This window comes from Poecilia mexicana, unplaced genomic scaffold (assembly GCF_051168715.1).
Source record: "Poecilia mexicana isolate PSO_F unplaced genomic scaffold, ASM5116871v1 scaffold_2, whole genome shotgun sequence".
In the NCBI taxonomy this organism is placed as follows: Eukaryota; Metazoa; Chordata; class Actinopteri; order Cyprinodontiformes; family Poeciliidae; genus Poecilia; species Poecilia mexicana.
In genome coordinates, this window is record NW_028263371.1 from 30,420,680 (window position 1) to 30,447,948 (window position 27,269).

The 27,269-nt window shown below is 40.1% G+C and overlaps 4 protein-coding genes and 1 pseudogene across 6 annotated transcripts; 4 read left to right on the forward strand and 1 right to left on the reverse strand.

The window, feature by feature from the left end:
- The first annotated feature begins 3,467 nt into the window (after positions 1-3,467).
- Positions 3,468-5,647, forward strand: LOC106929527 (claudin-10-like; annotated as a pseudogene).
- Positions 5,648-6,834: 1,187 nt separating this feature from the next.
- Positions 6,835-10,738, forward strand: cldn10e (claudin 10e). The gene is made up of 5 exons (XM_015006538.2): positions 6,835-7,264; positions 7,350-7,511; positions 8,637-8,718; positions 8,870-8,983; positions 9,701-10,738. The coding sequence occupies exons 1-5, from the start codon at positions 7,033-7,035 to the stop codon at positions 10,158-10,160; spliced, it is 1,050 nt and encodes a 349-aa protein (XP_014862024.2). The 5' UTR covers positions 6,835-7,032; the 3' UTR covers positions 10,161-10,738.
- Positions 10,739-11,069: 331 nt separating this feature from the next.
- cldn10d (claudin 10d) lies at positions 11,070-16,902 on the forward strand. The gene is made up of 10 exons (XM_015006539.2): positions 11,070-11,275; positions 12,285-12,424; positions 12,517-12,678; positions 12,782-12,869; positions 12,939-13,046; positions 13,115-14,742; positions 14,854-15,015; positions 15,108-15,189; positions 15,266-15,373; positions 16,120-16,902. The coding sequence occupies exons 6-10, from the start codon at positions 14,511-14,513 to the stop codon at positions 16,307-16,309; spliced, it is 774 nt and encodes a 257-aa protein (XP_014862025.2). The 5' UTR covers positions 11,070-11,275; positions 12,285-12,424; positions 12,517-12,678; positions 12,782-12,869; positions 12,939-13,046; positions 13,115-14,510; the 3' UTR covers positions 16,310-16,902.
- LOC148160762 (claudin-15-like) lies at positions 11,184-13,208 on the forward strand. The gene is made up of 4 exons (XM_088008164.1): positions 11,184-11,275; positions 12,285-12,424; positions 12,517-12,655; positions 13,115-13,208. The coding sequence occupies exons 1-4, from the start codon at positions 11,184-11,186 to the stop codon at positions 13,206-13,208; spliced, it is 465 nt and encodes a 154-aa protein (XP_087864290.1).
- Positions 16,903-17,217: 315 nt separating the features above from the next.
- dzip1 (DAZ interacting zinc finger protein 1) lies at positions 17,218-26,960 on the reverse strand. 3 transcript variants are annotated; one of them, XM_015006534.2, is made up of 20 exons: positions 26,835-26,960; positions 26,445-26,556; positions 26,167-26,269; positions 25,469-26,026; positions 22,950-23,034; positions 22,750-22,865; positions 22,466-22,624; positions 22,238-22,369; positions 21,377-21,439; positions 21,151-21,279; positions 20,623-20,671; positions 20,438-20,488; positions 20,224-20,349; positions 19,739-19,911; positions 18,960-19,152; positions 18,703-18,877; positions 18,283-18,611; positions 18,077-18,195; positions 17,830-17,995; positions 17,218-17,738 (listed from the first exon to the last, which is right to left on the reverse strand). In XM_015006534.2, exons 3-20 carry the CDS (start codon positions 26,167-26,169, stop codon positions 17,647-17,649), a joined length of 2,718 nt encoding a protein of 905 aa, XP_014862020.2. In that variant the 5' UTR covers positions 26,170-26,269; positions 26,445-26,556; positions 26,835-26,960; the 3' UTR covers positions 17,218-17,646. The 3 variants fall into 3 exon arrangements, with proteins under 3 accessions (XP_014862020.2, XP_014862015.2, XP_087870564.1); XM_015006529.2 differs by having other exon boundaries at positions 26,441-26,556; XM_088014438.1 differs by lacking the exon at positions 20,224-20,349 and having other exon boundaries at positions 26,441-26,556.
- Between the last annotated feature and the right edge of the window lie 309 nt (positions 26,961-27,269).

Sequence of the window (27,269 nt, forward strand, 5' to 3'; positions counted from 1 at the left end):
GCGGTGGAGGAACTTCCTTTTATTCTCTCACTCTTTGGTTTGATACAGAAAGACACACAAGGCATGCTGTCAACACAGAGAGGATATCCTATGCATAAACAGAAGGAGCCTGCGTATGAGAGAAGCCCCTTGACTCTCCACAGGTGTTTCCTGCTGGGCCACTTCCCAGCATGGCACTCCCTTCAGCCTCCTATTGCTGCTATCGTGCTCAAGGAACCTTCTGAAGCAACTCGCTCACGTGTAGCTTAGGTAAACAATTATACTGTCAATGTTAGTCTAATCATAATAGAGCAGAATGGCTAACGCTCGATGACTCACGTTTTCCTCCTGTCGATGTTTAGCTAGCACTGACTAGGAGAAAAGGCCAAAGGAGAAAAGACAGCGGGAGATTATTCAAAGAGCTGGTGAGAATAATGTCCAGTGGATAAGTACAGCTTTCCCACGCTGTTCTCACTGCTAAATACATCTGCTCTGTTCTTCAATCACCAACCAACCAGCCACAAAAACAACCACTCACAGATGAAACCTTCGTCTATCATATTTATGTGGAAATATTCATGTTTACTATCAAGAGCTGAAATGAGTGAGAGTTATATCTTTCTGACAACTTGAAATCTACACCTTGCTGCCTTTTTACTGACCGTTGAGTTTTGAAAAACAGCTTTTAGAACTGGAGTGATAAACCTGTTTTATAGAAAACAAATGAAGATGCATCAGTATGTAATTACAAACCAACATCCAATCTCCTACTTCTGGCAAAGATCATTAGACAAAAAACAATAAAAAATCAATTGGCCTAAAAACCACAGAGAATGCAAGGAACCTGTGTGCAGCTTTGGACTTGGATCTAAAAGTTCACAAGCACAAAATCTCTGTTACCAAACCAGCTTACTTAAAAAACATCGCCAGAATAAAGGATTTCATCAACACAGGCCACAGAAAGACACAGAAGTGCAGGCTTTTTAGATTCAGTAGCTTAGATGACTGCAACATTGTCTTTACTGGTCTCTGTAAAAATCAGCAAGATGACAAATAGAGGAAAAGAGCGGTCAGGATTGCTATTGATGTCCTACACAAATAATTGCAAAATGGTTATAAAAATTCGAAGTACACTCACTGGACATTTTGGTCACACAAATAGCATATCAGTCATTTACATGGCATCAACTTAATGCAATGCAATGAAGCAGGGTAAAGGCCAGGGTAAGGGCGTAGATGTAAATCCAGTTGAGAATATGTGGCCAGAAAATATTGTTTCATTCTTTTACCTTTGACTTACAGAAGTATTTACTCTTTCAAGTAAACAGCTAGTTAGATCTTTATGGACAGAGTTACAGTTTCCACAACTTAAAACAAAAACAGCTACAATTCTTCCATTTAGGAAGTCTACAGTCTTGGATTGTACGATTGGCCTTCTTGTCTCTTTTACTCACCTTAAAGCCAGAAAAACTTGTTTAACTTTTGATACTGTTTTACCCGACTTGCATCCATTTCATGACTTAAATACTGCAGTTACAAAACTATTGCTGACATTACCAATTGGCAATTTCCTTACCCAAAGTTATCAGATGATCATGATCATCAGCGTACTTTATCGCAGAAACAACCTGTACCGGCTGTTTCCCTTTGAATTGGATGCTTTACAGGATTAAGGAGGGGGCCTTTCTAAAACATCCCAGCAACAGCAGCCATGGTAACGTACGTCTCAGGGTTTAACTATCTAGAGATTTCATAAAGACACTCTCAGCACCTGCCTCTGTGCCATTTACTGATGGTAAAAATAGCTGAGCTTGGATTTCCTGGAATTCTTCCCCTGCAAAGGTTGTACCTGTTCTCAGTTTATGACCCCAGACACTGTCTGATGAGCGCTTATAAAACAGGTAACCTGAAGGGTAGCCGGTAGCGTCTTAATAATGTTTCTGGGAATTAAAATGTTTCCTTCTCTGGAATGAACAAAGATTAGGAGGACTTATCTTTTCTTTGAACTGCTCAAAATCAGGTCAGCATTCAAATATGGAATGCTTTTCTGGTACGAGATTATTACGGATCCCAAAATGCTGAGTCACTTTGACCTGAGTACCAAATACGAGTGGACCTGTGCCAACATGTCCACCTCCTCCTTATAAATTTCACACAGGCCTTTAACTTTAAGCCTGTCTCAGACTTCCACACCACTCACACTACCCTTTGTTTTTCCCCTCCAATCCTAGCTCAAAGTCCAGTGCTGTTGTTGAAATACGATAGCTGCATATGATTCCTGCACTGACAGAAGACAAATAAGAAATAACCATCTGTGAAGTTAAACTTATGTAGAACATGTCTGGACCAAAACATCCGGCCACCCCTTGGTTAAAACGTCTCCCTAATATTAAAAAAATTGAAGGATTAAGATTCCCAAAGGTTTTTCACTCTTTTTAGTTCAAAATTAACTGTAATGAAAGAAAAGTTTAGCTAATCTCCACAATTGCAACTAAGCTAAGAGACGTTTTGTTCCTGGAATGGTTTCCAGTATTTTAAAGCAGCCGGGAAGAGAGACTGAAGTGAGTCAGAAGCAACCGTTCTGAACTTGGAAAAAGGTGAACTGCTCCCTCCTGGTGAGGGGCCAGTCTTTGCCTCAAACAGAAGAGTCAATGTATCCTAGGTTCTTGCTTATGGGTGAAGGTAGGATATAGGAGGAGATGGAGCGACTGATTAAGGCCTTATCGGCAGTAATGAACTTGGTTTGAAAGATTAGGTGAGAAACACCGCCATCTAATGGATGCTTAGGGTGGCGCTGCTCCTCCATTGCATTTTAAAATGTTAGGTGGTTCAGAATTTCTTCTCGTTTTTCTCCTGAGGTTTTCTAGATGTATCCCAATGGAACTTAATATTTAAAGTTTTAGAGCAATGAGTCCTGACTGTCTCAAAACCTATAGCCATGAGTGAACAGATATTTCTTTCTAATAACTGGTTCTTCTTTCTGCCACATGGTGGTGCTATAATGCAGTAACAGATGTTTTGCTCAATTTCTGTACTTTGTCAGAACAAAGTACAGAAATTCAAATATTGATTAGTTATGATCAAGAAGCAACCATAATCCCCTTAAGAGGAGAAACATTGTGGACAAAGCTGTTGTCTCCCAGTTATTTGTGTTTCCCATTTTTTACTCCTTGTAGTTCCCCCCGTCAGTCAAAAACATTTTAGTTTCTTTTAATTAAAGACTGACCTCCCATTCCCCTTGTAGATTATGGATCTGAAGTAATGACTTGGGTTTTAATCACAGCAGATCCATCCACAACACTTCCTAAACACATTACATGATCTCTGGCTGTTCACCAAGGCCTCCGAGGCTGGGCAGGTGAGGCAGAAGCAAAATTCTGCACAACCTGCCAACTCCAACATGCCTTTCATCGTCAGACCAACCCACTTTCTCTCCAATTTCTCCTGAGGGAAAGATCTCACTCTGAACCAAATCCAGAGTGGAAAAAATGGGCAACATGGCAACGGAGATCGTTGCCTTTCTTCTAACCATCTCTGGGTTGATCTTGGTATCGTCCACAGTGCCCACAGACTACTGGAAGGTGTCGTCCGTGGACGGGACGGTTATCACGACTGCAACGTTCTGGTCTAATCTGTGGAAAACATGCGTGACTGATTCCACCGGGGTGTCCAACTGCAAAGACTTCACGTCGATGCTGGCTCTGGATGGTGAGTTAGTGGATGTTTAAACTTTGTGACTGCTGGAAGCCAAGACCATATTGAGGTATATCATTGTGTACTTGTGTAAATCCACAATAGGGAAATTGATTTCGAACTTAATATTTTCACCATAAGTTGCAACGTCTTAATAATAAAGACCACCTGAAGTGTGTCAGGGAAGTAGGTGTGCTAGACTGGTAAGACCTCCCATTGTCATATGACCCAATGCGACAAAGTCATACAAACATAAAGGGTAATTTGCGACCAACCAGAATACACTAAGGGCCTTTAAATACATCTTATTTAGTTTGTGCATTGGTCCATTTTTCAAAATACTAAATTTCGACGTCTCATTATTGCAGAACCATGGCCATGTCTGCACAAGCATTTGCTGTAATGGGAAAGTTTACCCTTTCATCAATTTTTACTTCCATTTTTTTACCTGTAAAACTACTTCACTGTTTGTTTTGTAACCTAAGTCGTTGCATCATAGGTTTGTTTTTTGTAGTTATGACAAAAGTCATAAAAATGCTCAAATCTGACATCTAAGGTGTATTTAAAATGACTTCCTATTTCTCCCACAATATGACAGATACCCTTGATCAAAACAAAAGTCCTAAGGTGGAAATTTATCTTTAAAAAGGAACAAACATAAATGTCAACCTCATACAATAGCAGACTTGAGTAGTTTTTACTAAAATAACACACTTTCAGTCGTTTCTCTAAATGTATTTTCATGTTAACTTTTAAACAAACAATTTACTAAGATTTCATTACTGGGCTTTAATATTTTTTGTTGAAGCAGTTTTGGCAGGAATTACAGTTTTAACTCTTCTTGGGGATGTATCTACAATGGGAGTGAATACTTGTGCTTAAATGTCACCATTTTTTGGTGGAATGAGAGAAATATTCCAAATAGATTGTTTCATCTAAATACTTTATTAAACATTTGTTGAAGACGTTGATATGAAGGTATTGTAAAGCTGCACAGTTACTGCCCACTTTTGCAAAAATTCCGTTTTATTCTCAACTTACAGCACATATCCAGGTGTGTCGGGGTTTGATGATCGCTGTCGTTTGCCTGGGTTTCTTTGGTGTCGCTTTGGCATTGTTGGGAATGAAGTGAACAAAAATAGGGGGCTCGGACACCACCAAGGCTCGTCTGACTGTTCTGTCAGGCCTCCACTTCATTCTCAGTGGTGAGTCTTGACATACGAGTTGAAATTCAATCAGAATACCCAAACTTCCTCTGGAAATTAATGAATATTGTCTGAACAGGGATCTGCTGCTTGACTGCATGTTCCATATATGCTCATAGGATCACAACCATGATCAAAGACTTCTTTGACCCAATATTCGTTGCACAGAAGTACGTAACCAGGATCATAAAACATCTCAGCCAAAGATTCACATGAACCTGTTGAGCAGATTTGAGTTTTTTCCCTACGTAGGTTTGAACTGGGAGCGGCTCTCTTCATAGGCTGGTCTGGATCCGTGCTTTGTATTTTAGGTGGACTCTATTGTGCCTCTCCCTTTCTGAGAGCTTCAGCTTACGGTCAGCATTTTTTTTTTTAAGTTTTACAAACACAATATGATAATATATGTAATCACTTCTTAAATAGTTTTTCTAATTTTTGCAGAGGCAAATACTCTTACACAGGAGCACCGTCATTCGGTACAACACACAACAACATGGCAAACAGCCTGCAAATGGAGCCATGAGAGCTGAGGAAACACATAAGAAACGCTTATGTGTGAAACAAACTGGACTCTGTCTTCTTTCTTAGGTTTACTGCATAGATTTCTATTTTTTATTAAATAACCTCTCAATAACAGAAGCACATATCTAAGGCCATCTAAGGTCAAATTTTAGATTAAGCTCAGAAATATTTAAGAAAAATACTATCAAAAGTTAAATGATTTTTTTTACTTTTGAAGCTTTTATGAATTTCCAGTAATAACGTCGAGCTGGCGCATTACATACATCACGGACAAATTTCAACTTCAATAGAATCCATGGCTTCCAAGAAGCAATCGTTTCTCATTGGTCGAGAGTCCAGACCTTCTGTACAAAGCCATTAGCATTAAAAAAAAAAGGACCTGGTTTTTACCAGGCTACCTGAGCAGTTGTTCATTTTTAATATCTCACTACAATAACTTACATCAAATGCCAACTGGAACTAGTAACAAAGACCAGTTCTTTCATCTCTGCTATGAGAACATTCATTGCTCCCGGGAACGCTCATTATCTTGGATTTACCTGTAATTAGAACAACACAAAGACCCTATGGTGTCTCTCTGGGAACCATGGCACAGTGCGTACCTGGTGAAATGACCAATAACCAGCAGCTTACAGCCCAAGGCACAATCGAGAGTGACGCTCCAAGCAGCCCCACTCATGTCAGTAGTGCTATTACATGTTTCACGTAAAGGTCAAAACAACTGAAGCATACAGTTTACGGTAGCATCAAACAGAAGATAGAAGTCGTAAAACAAAACACAAAGATTTACGCCTGATGAGAGATGTTTTGTTGTAAGTTAAGGGTCAGAAAGTGAAGTTGGGCGAGTGTGAAATTGAAAGGGTACGCCAGTATTTCATGTCAGAAATCAGCCACAATGGAGAGGTTTTGAGAATTAATGCTGTGTTTTAGGTCATTTCAATCTGATTTAAGGCCACACTTTGACTAGACTTAAGCCATAAATGTGGTTAATAACAGGTAGCTTTTGATCTAACAGGGGTGTATTTACTTCATCTGGATCAGGTTAGTTAAAAACTGGCATTTAAAAACTGCATTTTGTATTTACTCTGGTAATTTCTGTCTGACATTAAACTTTTGCTTGAAGCGCTCAAACATTTTTTGCATGACAAAACATGAAACCATAAGACGGATATAATAAAAAAGGTACGTAAAAGTAGCTTGGCTTGATATAAAAGTAGTTTGGCTTGCTTTAAAATTGTTTTCAGACAATTTGAAGGCAAAATTATTTTAAGATAATTTTATTATTTTGGACATATTCCTGAATCTGCAAGAAACTTGAGTAGATACATTAAGTTCTGTGTAACCTGATATTTGCTTGGTTAAGTGGTTTTAGTCTAGATTCTAATCTGACTGTTTTCAGCAGTGGCTTCTGGGAACCAGAGCGAATTCTGTCTCCCACCCACATTTTATGAAACACCTGATCTGGTAAACACTCCTGCACTGCATCAGACCAATTCACCTGCTCGACTTTCTTTGAAGACTCGTTGGGCAGGGGACCGACCACATAATCTGGAGAATAAACCTTAAACATTGGAGACGGTAAACATTGCTGGATGAGAAATCTAGAGGGAAACCCACCTGCAGAGGCCTAAAAATGAAGATCAGAGTGGTCCAAATCTGGGGATTTTTAATGACCGTGTTAGGCTGGATCTTTGTGGCCTGCACTATGGCTATGGAGGGCTGGAAGATAGCCTCAGTTGGTGGTATGGGTGGTTCGTCCATCATCAAAGTGGCATGGCACTGGTCCAGCTTATGGAGAAAATGCTTCACCGATTCAACTGCCGTCAGTAATTGCTATGATTTCCCTGCGCTGTGGTCTGTGGACGGTAAGTAAACACATAGTCATGTACTTTGATCTGTATCCACTTTGTTTGCAAATCTGTCTATATAAATGTCTGTCTATGATTAAAGGGCACGTTCAAATAGTGCGAGGCCTACTGATGGGAGCCCTTTCTCTGGGTATGCTGGGGTTCATACTCAGCCTGCTGGGTATGGAATGCACCCATATTGGGGGTAAAGACCCTTCAAAGTACAAGAAGATCTTTACGGGTGGATTGTGCCACATCATCAGTGGTAAGATTATTTTATTTTTTTCAAAATGTGTATGATTTAATAAATCCCAGTTCTTTGTAATTTTCATGTTTTGTCATATTGCTTTAAAACATGTCCTCCTGCCTAATTTTTTCCAAAAGATGGAGTCGCTTAAATTGCTAACAAGAAAATTACCAGCTCAGACTTTGTCTTACTAAAATGGCAGAAAACTAGCTGAAATTGTTATATTTTAATATACCAACCAAGAAAAGGTTGCTATGTTTAAACAAAGTACTAAAAATCAATGTACTTTGATTTTTTTTGTTGTGCTAGCTTAGTGGCAGTAAGTACTTTCCCCAGAAGCACAGGCATGCTAGCTAGCTCTAGTACTATTAAACTAATTTGAATGAAACATTTTTTTTAAACAGCTCAAAATATGACCAAACTCGTAAAAGATTGAAAATTCAGTTATCATAAATTGTCTTTTTCATACAATTTCTTTTTTAAAAAAAGATGAGGGAACTTTTGAATTTTACCTGTGATAGCATGCTAGCAATAAGAACGCTACAAAAGTTCTGGAATGACCATAAGTTAGCTAGCAGCTCCAATTACAATTTGACTTTAATTAAAAAAAAATAAATAAAAAATAGGAATAAAGATTATTCATGCTACTCTTATTTCTGCCATATCTCTTCAAAAAAAAAGAACTATATTATGCATCTTTGAATATGCTTTTTTAAAAATTCTTACTATAGACAAAATGTCAGCTCAATGAAACAATTACTTTTGCACAAGGTCTCTTTAGGTGACGTGAATGTTAAATGAAATTTGCTTCTGACAGACATTTTTAGAATTGTACTGAGTTTCATTGTGAATGGATACAATTGTGTCATTATTTTGAAGGTACATGGTCCTTTTGATAAAAAAAATAAAAGGATTTAATGAACTTATTAGATAATCCAGCATTATTATTGTACAAGATGCACAAATTGAGTTGTGACAGGCTATCCACCTATCACCCTGCAAGCTTCCAATCCTCCTTTGGAGTTCATGAGTGCCAAAATGAGAAACTTTATGATATCCATTAAACCTAACTATTCTAAGAAATTTGACAAAGTCTAGTGACTGGATACTCCATTAATATTTTTCAACATGATTTTCTCTCAGGTGCATTGTCCACATGTGGGTATGCCGTGTATTCAGAGTACGTCATGATCAAAAACATCGATGTTAAGCTGATTGGACTCGAGTAAGTTAACAGGGCTGATCAAACAAACATGCATTGACCACCTTACCTTTGAAACCATGACTTTCTTTTCGTTGTAAATCTGTTGTCTTTTTAATACAGGTAAAAATCTTAGTGTATTAATCTTGCATGATATCCATTTAACTATTTTCAGGTATGGCCTTGGCACTCCGATGTTCCTTGGCTGGGTGGGCTCAGCCTTTCACATGACTGGTGGTTTTTTCTATCTGTGGTCCGTATGCACGCCGCTCTGTGGAAGAGGAGAAAGGTCAGTAATGGAGTCATTACCTGCTATTGTAAGACCAAATTGAAGTGACACTACAATACTCACTTCCACAGACGATAAACGATAAAACAACTTCAGTGGGCACATGGTTAGGGATTTTAGTAAACAACCTTTGACTTCACTATGAAATACTTAGGTCAGAATTTTGTGCCTTCAAAAATTTGCAGCGAAATGTTGAGAACAGCTCATTTTGCAGTTTTACTTGTTAAAATGTTGAAAAAGATGCATATTTTCCTTATTCTTCGTATTTTCGGCACTACTTTCTGTTAGTCTATCCAGATTCAGATGTTTTATTAACCAAATATGCTGCTCAAAAAAATAAAGGGAATATTTCACTTTAATTTTGTGTGTGGCTCCAAATCCAGGCCTCCATTGGTTAATAAATTTGATTTCCATTGATGATTTTTGTGTGATTTTGTTGTCAGCACATTCAACTTTGTACAGAACAAAGTATTCAATGAGAACATTTCATTCATTCAGATCTAGGATGTGTTATTTGAGTGTTCCCTTTATTTATTTGAGCAGTGTACTATATGACCAAATGTAATGCTTTTAATCGGAGGTAAATGGGAGAAGTAATACTAGCATTTTGGCTCTTATGTTAGCACTTTGTGTTTTGTGGGTGCTTTGGGATGTGGATTTCTTCAGCCAATTAATTTTAAAACTTATCCTCTCTCTTTTTATTCTTTTTTTGTTTAGGGTAATTAAGATAAAACCACAGCCAGACCTGGAGAAAAACAAGCCCACCACAGCTTCTTCTGCCGTATCAGAGGTCACCTCCAATACCAAACTGTCGTCCATCTCTAAGCTTTCATCCCGGTCCGAGCGTTCGGATGTATCCTCCTTGGCTTCCAAATCGACACACACATCCAAATCTGGGCGTACGGCCATGTCGGGACGGACCCCCAGATCAAATGGAAACTCTGAATATGGTTCGGGATCCAGAACAGGATCTGAGTTTCAGTCAGGCCTGTCCTTAGAGTCCAGCCTGTCTACACTGTCGGAATCAAGGAGCAGCAGTCGGAGCAGCGGCAGCAGTCGGAGCAGCGGAAGCAGTCAAAGAAGCAGCCACAGCAGTCGAAGCAGCCGCACAGTGTCCTCTCTGTCTGGCAGTTTGAGAAGCGGAAATACACCATTTGTCAAAAACTCCTACATTTGATCAGATAAATTAAAAAAGTTGAATGTCAAAATTACTACATAAACAATTCTGCAAATGTTTCTGACATAAAGAAAATTCTGATTAAGTTACCAGATGCAAGCTAACTGAATCATTAGTTTATGAATGTTAGCCGTTTTATGTTAAGCAGATTTGAGTTTTATTTTAACGCTGCACTCCAAAAATTGTTTGGCCTTCCCTTGACTTTTTAATAGTATGTTCCCTTTAAATACTGACAAATTATTGATCTTTCAGTCACGAATACAACAAAAGTGCCTCTTGATGTCACAAATCCAACTGTGTAAGTTAGTATGTTCTTACAATCAGTGTCCAATATGGCTGCCGCACATACAGAAAGTGGAAGTTGCCTAAATGGGAAATTCCACTTCCTTTCACAAGATTCAAGCTGAATAGTAAGGTCAAGAAATTCAATATTACCCTCTTTTTAATTGAAAACATGTCTGTTCAAAATCTGCATATTATTAAGTTTTTTTTGTTTGTTTGTTTCTTGGGCAAACTATAAGATGCTAACGCAATACACTGTATTCATGCTGTAAATAAAGCTTTTTTTTTGTTGAAAACCTTTTATTTGAAAATCTCATGAAGATTTTACACTGACTGCTTATAACTACTTCACATAACCACAATTGAAAACCAGCAAATGAATTACTCTAATGAAAATTGAACCTGTGTGGAAAAACATTACTAGTGAATGTTTTGTAATAATAGAATCTAAAGATTGATTTAAGTGTTTGTTGACTTTAGCTGAGTTTATCACTTAGGTTTTCCTAATTTGTTTATCCAAACATTATTTCAATGAGACCTTTTTGAGATTTTATGACCTGTAGACACCAAGTGAAATGCCACCATCCTGGACAGGTTTGGTTGACAGTAAACAAAGCTTTCTTTTGCTGTCATTCAGAAATTCAAGCAAATGCTTGTACAGGCTCAGAAAGGAAAATTCATCTGGAAGAAACGCATTGTGGTTTTAATGTTATTATATTATAAAAGAGTTTTTTTAAAGTGATGTCGAGGAGAACCATTCAGATCCTGGGTCTGCTGCTCTACATGCTGGGCTGGGTCTTCGTGGGCTGCACTCTTGCTATGGGACACTGGAGGTAAGCAAATAGTTTCTACTAGCAATAAATGGTTGTTTGAGTTAACTTTTTTTTTTTTTTGCAAAAGCCATCCTAAGTATTGAACATTTTCTATTTTCCATTTATTGACACAAGACACAGTGGTGCTCAAATGTAAATAAAAAAAACAAACATATTTTTGTAACTTCTACAAAAATATGTTTTCCCATATTTGTTGAAACTGTCACCATGTTGTGACGGTGTAATATGAGACACAATCTGTGAAAAAGATCAAGCTCCTCCCCCTCCTCCCTGTGCTGTTATCACCATGTGAAGAAAGACACCACTCCCCAATCAAAAACAGCCAATCACAGCGCGGAGGAGGATCTTAGCAGTGTCAATCAACCTCATGAACCCACAGCTAGATGTACTAATGGGGAGAAACAATTCACTGTTACAAGAAAACAGTTTATCCATTGTCAGTGGCCATGCTAACTAGCCTTAGCATTCACAACAGGCTCTGCTGATGGGGAGAAGCTACACACACACACACACACACAAGGGCATGATTGGCAGCGCTAAAGCCCTCCTCCCTATGATGAGATACATACTGCTTAAGAAGTATCAGAAATTATTTTTGCTAAAATGCTAGCAATTATTGTGACTGGTATTTTCATCTGGCTGCTTATGGTGGATCTCAGTTAACTGCAGAGCTCCTGATTAGGTTAAAAAGATGTACTGTAAGGTTTGTTCAGACACAGAACTTCATTCTTGTCTGCAGTTTTCACTGCAGCATGTAAACGAGGAAGTCAACAGTAACTGGTCGACATTACTGCATGTATCCCTCTCATCATTTGCTTGTGGTTTAACTCGGTGTCAGCGTTGTTACACCCCATTTCTTAATTCTACTGTGTGGTTAAGATCGTGTAATTTGCACTAAGTATCAAAGCATAATTCACTTCTGATATAAGAATTTGAAATGTTCTTATCAAGCTGCTTCAATCTCATAATTAGATAAAGTAGTATTTCAATTTTGATTTTCTGAATTAAGAGTGGCCCAGCTTGGCGGACACGGGGGCTCCTCGGTGGTGGCGACAGAGTGGTACTGGTCTGACCTGTGGAAGGACTGCCGGGAAGACTCCACGGCTGTCGTGAACTGCGTGGACAATGGTCTGCTGTGGGCAGTCAAACGTGGGTACAAGATATATATAAAAAGTAAATAAATAACCGGTGTTCATTTGGGAGTATTTTACTGTTTTTTTTTTTTTTTTATTATTTTCTAGGGTACATCCAGGCAGTCAGGGGTCTGCTGCTGGTTGGGCTCTGCCTCGGATTGCTCGGGACCGTGCTCTCGTTTTTTGGGATGGAATGCACATGGATCGGCGGGGGGCCAAGCACCAAGGACGGGATGCTGATGGGAGCGTGTGCTGTCCAGCTGCTGGGCTGTAAGGGATCAGTTCTAGAAAGCTCGAGCTGCTGTTGTGAAAACAAAACTCCTACTGACCGGTTTGCCTCGTCCCCCCCCCCCCTCTCTTCCACCTCCACCAGGCATCTCAGACGTGGCTGGTTACTGTTTATACATAAACAAAGTGACTTCAGCTGTTTTACACATCAAAGCAGATCCATCAAAACTGAGGTGAGGTGACATGTTACATAAGAACATTACTATTATGAGTAAACATACTTTTCAATCACGTTTCCTCAGCTATGAGATCGGACCGCCCGTCTACCTCGGTTTGGTGGGGAGTCTTCTCCTGTTGCTTGGCTGCACTGTTCACTGTGCAACTGCATGCAGAGTTATCCGTCCACAAAGGTTCGCTTACTTACCTTTAAAATAAAAACAAAACTATAAAAAGTTTCACATTATACTCTCCATTGCAGACACGCTACATGTCCCTCCGTCAGACAGGACGAAGAACGCGTCAGCAAATCGAGGATTTCTTCTTACAAGATGGCTGCCGTTGTCGTCGTGTAACGAAACCTCACCGAAGCCATCCATGTTTGATTTATTCTAGTGTCAAAATTGAATCATATCGTCCCCACACCATGATGCTGCCACTCCCATGTTTAACTTTTGAGGATGGATTGACATAGGTTTTGCTTTATATATAAGCAAATTAGGAGGAAAAAAACCCCTAAAAACTAGACGGAGTTCTCATACAAAAAATTTAGTTCAAATATATCAATTGATATTAATTACTGCTGTGTAACCAGTTTTATTGAGTTATGCAGCAGTAAAGTGATCTAAAGCACTCAAATAAGAGCAAAGATTGACCAGTGGCCTAATCAAATCCCATGAGATGCCGTGGTATGATGCTTAAGCAGCTTAAGGTCCTCCGAGCTCCATTAAGCTTAAATGGGTTAGTCTAGATATCTTTTACACTTTCGTAAATGTTTTTTTTATTTTCATATTGTATTTGCTCTGGTTATTTTTTATAGATTTTTTTTATTTGATCTGAATCATGTGAGACAAAAACAGACGTTGAATTCCTCTGGTCTATTTTTGTTAAATTATTTCTGTGCAGCCACTTGGAAACTGTTGTTTGAAGGGAAGAAAAGCTATATAAATAAAATGATATTGACAATTTATATTGTTTCAATGAACTATGAAGAAATTTCACCTGTATTACTGTTATGTTTACATGCCACAACTATACAGTATATATTTTAAAAGTTGTAATATAAAATAGCAATGAGCAGAGCAGTCATATTAAAATAAAAAAGTTTTAAAAATAAATATAAAAAAGTTATTTAAAAGTTCCTATTTAGTACAAGCATAAAGCTTTTTGAATAATAAGAATGCATCTTTATAAAGGAAATCTAAAAATGTTGACAAACTGAGATCTAAAAGTAAAAACGTTGCAAATTTTTACTTTAATCTCAGATGTTTTCTAGGAAGAAAACATGGAACTTTCTTAGTCTCAAGAAGTCAAAAATTTTCCACCTTTGGGAATTTTTTTCAAAAGTCCCAGTTTTTTTCTAGAAAATGTCTGAGTTTTTGCAGAATATACTCCTTTTTTTTCTATCCACAAAGGCCTTAATAGGCTGCTGTATAGACATGTAGAGGAGTGGTGTAATATAATCCCTTCGCCCAGCTGGGAACAGGAAGGATGCTTACTTGGCAAAACTATCTCAAAGATAAGATGAGACACAGCCCAAAGCATTATGGGTCTATTACCTCTCCGCACTGCAGGGATAACACAGAGGGAACCTTCAGTCCCGGTTCCCACGGCGAGACGTTATTATTTCCGTTTTTAGTCGAGAATCAGCGCCGACCATGGAGTACCGGATGGTGATTATGTACGTGGAGATCGGCTGCTTTGTAACCAGTCTGTGCGGCTGGATCCTGGTGTGTTCCACTCTTCCCACCGAGTACTGGACGTTCTCTGAGGTGAACAGCATCGTGCTGACAACCTCCAACTACTACTCCAACCTGTGGAGAGACTGCATCTCGGACACGACGGGGGTCTCCGACTGCAAGGACTACCCGTCCATGTTGGCCCTGCCTGGTAAGGCACTGAAAACTCCACAACAGACTTTTTTTTTTTTTTTTTTTTTTTTTATAAATTGCTGTACTTCATTTTCAGAAGCAGCTATAGCTAATTTTATTTCTACTTTAGTGTACCTGCACGCGCTCAGAGCACTGGCGGTCTGCGCCGTGATCACAGGGTTCTTTGGAGGCGTCCTCACGCTGATCGGGATGAAATGCACGAAAATTGGTGGGACAGAGATTACCAACGCAAGGGTGACGTTTTCTGGTGGTATAACCTACTTAGTTTCAGGTGAACTTTTTTTTTTTTTAAGTGTTCAGATTTTTTTCTTTTTAAATGATAAAACTTCAAATTTAAATAAAGTGAATGCTTTTTTTCTCTAGGTTTCTGTGGGATGATAACATACTCATGGTGGGCTAACAGAGTCATAACACAGTTTGTGGATCCAAACTTCAAGGCCCAGAAGTGAGTAATACTGAAAGCTTTGTTAGAATATTACTAAATAAAACGGATTGTGAACGAGTTGTGTCTTTCTGTCCAGATTTGAACTAGGCGCTGCTGTTTTCATTGGTTGGGGAGGATCCATCCTGCTCATTAGTGGGGGAATGGTGCTCACTTACTTCTCTGGAAAAGAAGGTCTACCAAAAAGGTAAATTGCAGCCCGGTCGTTGCGGTCGGGCTGGACTAGAAGCCACAGATCCATCAGAGCTTTCTCCCATTGACTTTGATTCCTCTGGTAGAATTTCAACTGGCAAACATTTGAAGTTGCGAACGATGACGTAATTTTTCTGCACCGTTTTGGAATTGTGGTCTGACTGGAGTTTTAGGAATAGCAGCGTAGAAAGTTAACGATACGATGTGTATTAGGGCCATTGAAGAATGGGGGGAAAAAAGCTGTAAATTTCTGCCAAAAAAAAAAAAAAGGTGGTTTAGCAATTGGAGATTTTAATTTCCAAGCTTTTTCTAGGAAAAAACTTGGACATTTCTGAATTACAAAAGTGGGAAATTTTCAACTTCTGAAACTCTGAAATTTTCACTCCCCCCCACCCCCCCAAAATTCTGAGATTGATCTAAAAATGTCTTCGCTTTTTGGCAGAAATGTGCTCATTTTTAATGTTTTGCTTTATCTACAATGGCCCTAATATGTTGTCGTAAAATGAAGCAGTTCATTCCATGGTGGCCAGACTTCCAAATATTAACAGCCACTGTGTTTGGCTCGGCATTTCTCTTTTTGTAGTGGAGAATGGTTGTTTACAGCTCAGGCAATTTTTTGGTAAGCTTCAAAGCATTAGCAATTGGATAAAATTTAAATCCAGGCTACACAGAGTGACATTTCAGATAAAAGATAACAACCAGGGCTGGGTGACATGTTTGTGTCTCTGTTTTCCATTACAGTTCATCAAAAGGACGACGAAAGCCGGCTTCTTATGCTACCGTCCGCAGCAGACGGACGTACATGCGGCCGCCGTCGTCGTCGTCCAGAGTGACGCTGGTGCCGCCGCTGTATTATCCAGATGGGAGGAGTCAAACAACCAGAGGGACAAGAATAACCACTCCCATCGAGAACCGAGACACCTTTGTATGAGCTAAAAACTCAAAACAGAGTGACTGAGCGGATTCTGTGGATCCATAGTGCCGTCTGTTTGAAGAAGTTACATTTTTTAAGAGTTTAAAGAGAAATACAAGTTCTACTTTCTGGATAAATCCCCGATAGTTTCTAAAGGAAGCTTTTGATGAAATGCTGAGTGCTTCCTAAAAGTTTAAACTGTTTCCCCAAAGAGAATAAGTTTCTGGAAAACCACCCTGTATTCTGAACAGAAGTCAAAGGTTTAGCATTTAAGAGTCACACTAGTAAAGTTAACTGATAAATCATAGTTTTATTTAATCTGTTTGCTTTAATTATGAAAGCATTTTTCAGTGCTGATTTTATTGCCCACTACATAGATTCTTCTGTTCTTGAAGCATTTCTTCTGCTTATGTTTTATTTTTTAAACGGGGTTTAATTTTGGATTTCTTATTTTCTATATTGAATAAACCCTTATGTTATGTGCAACTGTAAGATATTTGGTGGCCAGGCAGAACTGAGCAACACTGAGGAAACTTGACTAATTAGATTTCTGATGAAGTGTGTTGTATTCATATTTTTTTGTAAATAAAGTTTTTTTTATGTTGGGAAAAGTACAAGTGAAAAATTTGCACCCAGCCTGATCATGATCCTATGCAACACAAGACCATAACTGATCATTTAAAAAAATAAACATAAGGGTAAAATAATTGCTATTTTAAATTTAAAAAAATACATATACATTTATTTTCATTTAAATGTTTTAGTTGTTCACATAAGCAGTAAAAGGCAGGCTAAACTATTTTTGCTGTCATCCAATCAGTAATAATCATTTCAGGTATTTGATTAAAAAAATGTCTGAAGACTAAATTTAGAAAACTGGAGTGGCTCCCTTTAAACTATGGGGAGTGGAAGGATGACCTGAGTGCTCAAAATCTCATCTTTATTGCTTGAATAAATATTACATGTAAATTAATACAAAATTTGATGTACAAAATCTGATAGAAATGTACAATATTTTACAAAAACATTCCGTGGCTCAGAAGAAGATTTGAACATACAAAAGAAAATATATGGAAGTCTGACAAAAAAAAAATTGAATTGGCACAAGGCATTAAGATAAAAATAGAAAGCTGTCACCTAGTTTGTAGTTAAAACGTTAACAAGATAATTCATATTTTTTAATCAAAATCTGATTCTGGTCCTGAACTGCCTACTTGAAGGTATTGCTTCATTCTCTTTTTTTAAATCACAAAGTCCATAGAATAAATAAACAGAATAACTTTTCTTTGGCTGGAGAAGTGAGAGGCTGAGGTCCTCATGTTAGCTACGTTACCTGATCTGCTGCAGTGCTAATGCTACTTATTGCTTATGTCCTCTGAGTCGCTGATGTCGCTGAAAGAGCACAGGCTGCTCTTCAGCGTGCTTCCTGTTCCCGTTTCGGTCAGACCTGCCAGGCACAACAGCAGCAATTACAGCATCACACACAGACCAACATGTTTGGAGCTCAGAGGAAGCCTGAGAGTCGGAATGACTCTGACCTGATTTGGGGGCTTTTCCCGTAGACGTCCCCCAGACGCTGGTGCTGGACGAGTCCAGGCTCTTCCTCAGGGGTCCGGAGCCACGGAGAGAAGTTTGCTTAGACGCTCCCGGTTTGTCCTCCAGAGAGGAGACCATCCACTCACTGCTCTCCTCTAGATCTGTCAGCTGTCGACACAAACCTCATTCCTTTGGTCCTGCTGGTTAACATTCACTGGGAATTAGTTGCTTCTAATCTTGTTTTCTTACCGAAATCTCCTGAACTTCGTCCTTTCTCTCTGGAAGAACGCTTACACCCCCTATAGGCTTTTTTACTGCTCTCTCTGATATGTGCAGTTCAACTTTTCTGGCCAAATCAGCAACTTTATCTGGAAACAAACAGAACAATTCCAACACCTCTGACTCAAGAACTGAAGATCAAGTTAATCTACTTGATACTCTGGTGTGTAGCTAACCTTTAATGTGGCTTCCTTTATCATTGTTGCTGTTGTGGTTTTTGAAGCCATGCAGCTGCCTGGGGTCAATTTCCGCCAAATCGCTCACATCCGACCACTCCTCGTCGTCTTCGCTCTGCGTCTTCGTGGCCCTGTGACGGGACTGCTGTGGTTTAGAGGAGAACGACGACTGGCTGACTGCGCTCTGCCTGGACAGAGCCGGAGGGGGTTTGTTCGTTTTGATCTGAACCATCAGATTTAACGACTTGACTCGCCGGAGGTCTGGTGGCTCCTCCTCCAGGTCGGACTTTGAGTCGTCCGAGTCTTCGTCCGAACTAAACGGCGGGGTTCTTAGGAGTAGAAAAAGATGTTTCAATTTTGTCAAATTGAAAAAAAAAAAAATAAGGGATAAAAATCAGCTGAAAGTGAGTATCTCCATACTTGCTTGTGCTGCTCTTCAATATGGGCTTCATGTTGGGGGTGGACGTCTTCGGCTGCATGAAGCCTTTGGTCCTGGGTGCCGGCTGTGGAGTCTTTGGCTGTGTGACGGTTGCTGCAGGAACCGCCTGACTGGCTCTGGAGGGCAGGCTGCTGGAGCGCGGGCGAACCTGCATCACTTCACATAAACCCGTTAACAGCATTAGAGACGACGCGTCGGGATGATCTCAGGCGTTAAGAGGCTTTTGTTGCTGACTCACCTTGATGGGGCTGTTTGGATCTTGGGGCGGCTTCACTGCCTCGCCTCGGTCCGCCCAGCTTCTGCTGAACCATGCTTGCGATCTCCTCCCAACAGTGCCAGTAGTCGGGCATCGTCTTGGCAACGGCCTCCTGCTTTAAACGCATCTTGGCGAGGAGGGAAGCCAACTCCTTGTTCGTCAAGCCTTTCTGGTTCTGAAGAGGAATAGAAGTAGGAACGCTAGTAATCAGTGAATCAACCTTAATCATTAACATTGATTGGTCTTATTAATTGATGATTAACTGATAAGTAGCTGTTTCCTTAGAAACTTTAGTTTTCTCTTGTATCAAGAGTAGTGAATACCGTTCCATGGTATATCTCCACCGAAATGTATGAGCTTCGAACTGGTGATAGATTTTCACTTATTTGCCGCTGCTCCGTCATACAGCCTGGCTGAATGAGCATTATTTAAGGTGATAACTTTAATGAGCTTGTCGAGTGTTTATGTTTCAAAACATAACCACATAAAGTGTGTTTTTTGTCCCACACCACTCCGTTTAGACCGTTTCTCTTTCCTGTTTTAAAGTGACACCGCCATCTTTAGTCCTGGCTACGCTTAAGGATAACCAGAGGCGCCCTCTGCTGGAGGGCGGCCAAACTACTACACTAAAGGACTGTAAGTGGATGGTTGTTAATCCATAGGAACTCATTTTAATCTAACCATTAATTGAAAATGTATCATAACTCAGCTAATTGTTTGCATCCCTAATTAAAAGTTAATTAAATATTGATTATTCGTACAGGCTTGACCCCCAGGCTCTCCAGCTTCTTGGTAAGGGAGCGTTCCAGCTCGGATCGCATCTCCTTCTTGATGCTGGGGTTCTTTTTCACAGCGCTGGCCGTCACCTTAGGTTTCTTAGGCGGTTCGGTCGCATGTTTACCGGACAGCGGTCTCTTCTCAGAGATGCTGGAATCTGGAAAAGAGAAGACAGACACTCAAAAACAAACCAGAAAAAATAAACAAAAAAAAAAGTACAAAATGACGCATGCATTAATGCTCTCCACAGGAAGCCATGCCATGATGGGAGTTAGATGCAAGTTTGTTTTTTCTCTCTTTAGCCACCAACCAGACAACAAACATGATGAACAATCTAAGAATTCATCACGAATCAAAAACATTTCTTATTCCAAGTTTTTCTTTTTATTCTCTTGGCACAAGAGGAGACTGGTGCACTCATGCAGCATCATGCAGCCGCCCCGGTTCCATCAGCCTGACCCGCGTTTACCTTTCTCCTCTTCTGACAACTCCTGTATGGGATCCAGCTTTAGAGCAGAGGCTGGCTCCGCTGGGCGTTCAGGTGAACAGGCAGTGGGAGCCAGAACAAACGGGGGGTTACAGACGGGAGACTGGGCTGCTTGGGAAGCATCAGCCAGATCATATGTGGACAGATGGAAAAAAAAAAAGAAAAAAAAAAAAGAAGCTTGTTCTGATTAACTCACCGTGTGAGAATTTCTTTGGTTTGGGTTCTGGGACTGGTGCGCTGGCAGCGACTGGAAGACAGGAGGGATTAGAAGGTTTATTTTAAGGATAGTGTCAAAAACCTGCATTTTCGTTTTGAATATGAAGATACAAAATACAACTTTAATGATTTAAAGAAAACAAGAAGCCTTCCAGGAATCCTCACCTGGTATTTCTTGCACTTTAGTGGGCGGACTGGTGGAAATGGTCCTTATCTGTGGAATGACATCACAAAACAAAAGGAACTTTACTTTTTACTTCTTAAATTTTAGTTTTTGTAAAAACTTGAATGTAAAGAAAGAAAAAGTCTAATGCTTTTGTTACTGTATGTTATCAGAAGTAGTGTCTCAAAATACAACAAATATTAAACTGGTTAGCAGTTTCGCATTTCATTAACTAACAAATATATTTTTAAAAGATTCCTACTTATTTATCACATTAGATAAACAGACAAGTTGTAGAATGAACTAGTTTTTTCCTACAAGCCAACAGCGGTTAGAAACATCAATAATCAGTCATTTCGCAGCTCTTTCTGGAGCTCCTCCAGGAAAGCAGCATTCACTTCCTGTGTACAGTATCATTATGCGTCAACGCTCAAATCCAGGATATCCTGAACAAGGGGGCTACCACTCCGCCCGCTTCCCCTGGCGACATAATCTCCGACTGCAGCGGAGAGCGAGAAAGCGGAGGCCACCTGCTCTCTCTGAGCCTTGATGGTCTGCGCCTTCTCCTGCAGCCTGCGGTCCATCTCCTGCTGCAGCCGCCGGCTCTGCTCCTGGTGCTCCGCCACAGACGACTGCATCCTGCTCAGCTCGTTCAGCAACTGGAAAGCAAAAAAACGGTTGGGGGTTTGGGAGTGGGGGGGGGGGTGTTACAAGTCCACTCGTTTCTGCTGAAGACGGTTTGATGATCATGTGTACCTGATTCTTTTCGGACTCGTGTTGAGCCTTGATCTCTTTGATTCTGGATTCCCACTTTTTGTCCTAGGAGGGAAATGTACAAAATACAAAGATATTTCCTTTAATTTTTTAAATTTCATGCCACAAATATCCAGCAACTTTTTACTTAGAAATACACTTGGGCAAAATTTTTAAAACACAATTCAAATTTTTTGTTGCTGGAAATTAAGTAAAGAGAAAAAAAACCCAACATTTCACAGATTTTAGAAAATAATTAGCCCAAAAAGTTAAATGACTGTAAACATTATGGCAAATCTCTTACTAATGTTGGTTTCATCAAAATATTACTTGTTTAATTTATTGTTGTGCAGGTAAACGCTACAAAAACACAAAATCTTATCAAGTATTTTAGTCTAGTTTCTAATTGAACTAAGACAAAACTAACTTACAGCAACTCTTTAACAAGAAATACAAACTTGTTTTAAGTCAATAATTCCTTCATTTTGATTTTTTAAAAGTATGTGTTCCAATTAGCAATATAACAAGGCATTTTTCCTGTTATAAGTGAAATAAACTTGGCACTTCTTAATCAATATTAAATAATTATTAACTGAAAACAAGCTCATTCATGTTGTTGAAAACTTAATTGTAAGTTAGTTTAGTTTCAAGTGAACTAAGACATTTGCACTAAAAACTAGACTAAAAATACTTGGTAGGATTTTGTGTTTTTGCAGTGAAGGAGAAAGAATTCACAACAGCATTATGTTGGTGTTTTTGACTGGAGACAAGAAAAAGCTAATTTTGGCCGCTGAAGAATTTCAGTGCGAAAAGTTTGGACACCCGAGTTAGAAGATTTGTTTTTTTTCCTCCCTGGTTGCTAACCTGTTTCTTCATCTGCTGCTCCAGCTTGTGGATGGCTTGCAGCTGCATGTCTTTGTAAGCGTCTTGCTGTGCCTGAGAGTTGACAGGGCTGCTTGGCTTGTCCTGCTTGGCCGTCTGATTCTGATTTGCTTCCTGGGAAAAGGAAGGATTGTGTTAATTTGACAAATTTCAACTGAAATGATGCAGTAAAAAGAAGCAGAAGTGAGCGGAGCGGTTCGGTCCTCGTACGGTGAGAGCCTGAATGTTTCGGTTGTAGAGGAACTCCATCTCCCTGCGCATGCCGTCCCTGCTGTCTTCCAGCTTCCTGTCCATGCGGGCCATCTCCTCCGCCTTGAAGCGCTCCAGCTCCCTCAGCAGCTCTTTGTGCATCGACTGCTGCTCCTTTTCCTACGCCAAAAAAAACAAAAAAAAAAAACAACATGGCGGCTGTCTCTCTTGTTTTTATAGAAACAGTATTTGTAGTTTTTATAATCCTAATTTGTGCGATTATAGGATAGCGAAAACAATCGTACCTGAGCAATTTTGGCCTGCAGATCCTGTTGCTGCTGAGTGATTTGATCCTTCAGACTGCTAATCTCCATTTTCAGACTATCAATCTGAGATTTCTTCTCGCTGTCGGACTGCAGCTCTGGAAGCACAAAGGTTGAAAACAATCTGTCAGTCTGTCCGATCGACGTTTGGGGCAAGTATTCGAAGCCTGCGATGGACTTACGCGACTGGTGCTCGTCAGGATGCCGCCGCTGCATGTGGTTTTGAAGGAAGGAGGAGTTGAGGAAGGATTTATCGCAATGTAGACACTAAAAAGAAAAAAACAAGAAAGAACATTTTGTTTACATTGATCACCTGTTAGAGCAGTTAATCAGTTTAACTGGTTTAAGGAAGGAGTGAAAAGTGTTAAACAGCAACCCATGAAAAGCACAAAAGCTCTGAAACTGATACGCTGCTTTTCCGCCATTGAAGTAGAAGCTAGCACTAGCTCTGCATGTTTTAAATATAAAGTGTCTTTTCTGACAAGCTTCAAGTTTTTTGCCTAATATTCTCTGAGTAAAAGTAACATTTCCTCTTCACATAACCGAACGGGACGAATGCGTGAAGGAATGTTGGAGACCTCTAATCGTGTGACCTTGAAACCGTTTGAAAATGATTTGAACTTGTAAATTATTTTCCAGCGAATTTAAATGTACTGAGGTGTGTAATGCACTTTCCCCCTTCAGCTTAAAGGCTTGGTAGTCAAGCTAAAACAAAAAACAAAAAACCAAATCCAAGTTTCAAGTCTTGATAATAAACATTTTCTGCCCTAAAATTATTCGAATAATTCAAAACTTTTCAACTTCTTTGTTGCTGTGATAAATTCTGATTCATGCACAGCACACTGATGTCCAGTTGGCTTAAAATGGGTCCAAAGTTTATAACAGAAGCAACTAATTAAGCTGATATCAGGTTGCTAAACTTCCACTGTTGAGTTATACACAGCAAAATTGCAAAAAAGCATTATAATCTCCACAATAAGCACATTGACTAATGAAATTGTAACTTAAGTGTACACTCTTCTGGCAAATAAGAATAAGGTAAAAGAAATAATCAATATGATATTTTAGCCTTGGGATGATTTGTCTCTTTGTAGTGCAATTTTGTTGCTAAGTAACACCATTTTGACATTGGCTACTTCTGTTTTTTTTTTTTACTTCGGTTTCTTCTTCTTGGTAGCTAAGAACTTATGATGAATTATAGAGATAAACTCACTATAAAAAATAATGTTTTATTGTAATAACTGTCTCTACATAAACTCCTCAATACATAAAATTCACTAATGTATTTAATTTCACTGTTATTTTTGAACACTAATTTCCTCCATATGTAAATCTATTTGTCATCTGAACCCTGTTAGAATCAAATTATTATTTCTATGTATTATGAGAGCTATTATTTATCAATGCATATTTCCTTGCAGTGGATAAAAACATATACATAAAAACAACCACTTTAAAACATAGGTTGTCCATTTTGTGCTTACACAACTAATTTAACCTTATATTGTTTTAGAATCAGAAGAAGAGCCTGATAATTTTCATTTTAAATGGAAAAAAAATATGTGCTGTACATTTTTGTTTCACATATTGGTTTAAAAACTGAAATCATGCTCATTAGATCTTAAGAATCTCACACCAGCAGTGATGCAAATAAACTCATAAATGAACAGGAGCATCCACTGAGTTAGGCTGTGCATTTCCAAACAGTAGCACTGGTGATGCCGATATGCTGCCTGCCGCAGGCATCTCTACGGGCACCCCTGCTCTCTGTCAGACCCCGGCCAGCACAGATGCTGCCGGTGTGTCCACACGCTGCGTTTAACGCTGCAGTTCACTGCACCTGGGACTCCGTTTGGCAGTCAATCGACAGCTGCCGATACTGTCAAAGACCCAAAAACAGCCACACGGATCTGCAATGCTGCTTTCAAAGTTTTGAAACTGAGAATAATTCAAAACAGGCTGTGATTGGGTGGGTTTAAATGTTAAAATAAACAAAAAAAAAAAAAAAAAAAACTCCAAGGAGAACGTCAGACGCCTCTATCAATTATTGATCCCGCTCTGTTAGTTGAGCTTGTGGCTTACACCTTAGTAACGGCCAGCTGCCATGAAACGCTAGAGCTGTCGTCATGGCAACCTCTAGGTTAGGTCAAAGGCGACCAGTCGTTCATTCAAAGAGCACAAGGAGATTTCTGATTATTGCCTCCAGTGGTCTGACAATGAGCTTTATTCCAGACACAGTGACTTGCAAAAATATACACACACAAAAAAATCTGTATCGGTCAGAAAACTGCAACCAGTACAACCCTAATATACTGCATTAAATATATACTGCATTAAATCACAATAAAATACATTAACATATGACAAATTTTTAACGGAAGTGGAAATCTTTTTGCCAAGACACTCCAGTGACAAAATGAACACAGCAGGTGGGTGGGGGGGGACAGTCACTCTGATTATAGTCTTTTTTGTTTTGTAAGTGGATTTACAAAAAACTACTTGGCACGAAAACACACCATCTGCTTAGCAGCTCTAAATCCTTTCTTCAGGTCTGAAAGCTTTGTTCTAATCTTACCAAGAGAACTCCAATACATTTTATGGAAAATGTCTCAGCTGCAGCTGTGCATAGATAATGAGAGAGGGGCCCAAAAAGAGGAGAAAAGCGAGGCGAGGGAGAAGGGGGGGGGGACGTCTGCAGTACCTTGTGACTGCTCATGATCCGTGGAGCCAGCAGCGACTGCTGGGTGCGTATCACCTTCTTCCTCTGCTTCAGCTCGCCCATCAGCGCCTTCGCCCTCTCCTCCTGCTTCCTGTGCAGGGCCAGCAGCTGCTCCCGCTCGCCGGCGGCCGCCACCAGCCGCTCCTCGGCGCCGCGCAGGTTGGTGCTGAGGACCTCCTGGCAGTGCAGGAGCCACTCCACCGAGAGCTGCGCCAGCCGCAGCAGCTTGACGAGCGCAGGGTCCACGGGGCTCTGGCACCGCTGGCAGCGCTCGCCGTCCAGGCTGCAGAAGGTCACGGTGCCAATGTGCTCCTGCAGGGCGTCCACGTCCAGCTGGCTCGCCACCAGATCCACGTCCACAGCGTTGATGCGCCGCCAGTCCACGCTCTCGCGGCGCGGGCGGAACTTGAAGGCGGCCGGGGCCATGCCCGGCGCAGAGTGCTGGCTGAGCGGGGAGTTCAGGAGGGAGGGGATCCCCACCGACGAATGGGTCCCCTGGGCGTCGCTGCTGTAGGGGTAGTACACTCCATCGTGAAATGGCTGAAACAAAGAGCAAAGAGCTCATCTGAAGACAATCACTATTCAGTTCACGTTTTCATCAAATGTCCTAGAAAAACCTCACAGCTACGAGAAATGAGGCAAAACAGCAGCCGACGGAGCCTCTGTCCTGCCCTGCTTACCATCCTTCACTCGGTGAGGTCTCCTCTCCGGGTCCGCCCACCCCCTTTCAGGCAGCTCAAAGCGTCAACGGGCGCGTTACCATGGAGACAGAGACCAGCGTCCCTGGGGAGACCAATGTTATCAAAACACCGCAGGCAGTCGGCAAATGTTCGTCCCTGTAGAGCACATATTCGTCTGAACGTATGGAGAAGTTAATACTATACTTAACAGCTTGGATACATTTTAAATAGTGATAAAAAGAAGACAGAAAATGAAAAGTGTAATTTAACTTACCTACCAGTGTGTTACGGAAAATGGTTTCCGGTGCTAGCAGTGGCTAATTTGTCGGTGTTTTTGAATTTCAGGTTGGGGCAGGATTTTTTTCCCCCCTTCCACTCCAGCTTGGACCGCTATCCAAACAAAGCAAAACAAGCCCGAACCTGTCTTATCCAGAGTTCCGAAGTCTTAAATTGCCGTCCAAATTCAAAACATCTGCATATATTAAAAAACTCAAAGCTTTTTTCCCCAAAACAAACTTAGAGTCAGTTGTATCCCGAAGCCGTTAACTAGCTAACGGGGAGTTTTTAGAAACCGCTTTAAAAACACATTTAATACAAACGTACCCATCACTTACAACAAAAGATGAATATCAAGGTTTAATTTATAATTTTCTATCAAATAAACTTACGATAGTAGTCGTTTCGTTCAGGTAAAGCCTTTTAAAAAAGTTTTTCATCGACGACACCTCAGGCAGTTTGTGGGTGACGTAGCTGCTGGTCTCCACATTCCTAAATCCCTGCTCGGTTGGAAGAGGGGCCGCCATGAAGTTACCGCTAAAGAACAAAGCTTCCGATCAATACCTTCAAAGTAAAAGACTACAACTAAATCTAAGTACATTCAAACAAAAAGGGAATTTTTTGAGCACATTAAATGGCCTTCTTGTACGAAAGTTTTACTTCCATAAGCCGAGACAACATCTCTATAATATTTTTGACCATACTGAATAAAGTTAGCCTTTATAAACTTTCTCTGGAGTATGAAATGTTTCCAAAAGGTTCCTGGCACAGTAAGTTTCTGCTAAGACACATTGAAGCTAGAACTAAGAAGAAACATTTCTTGGAGT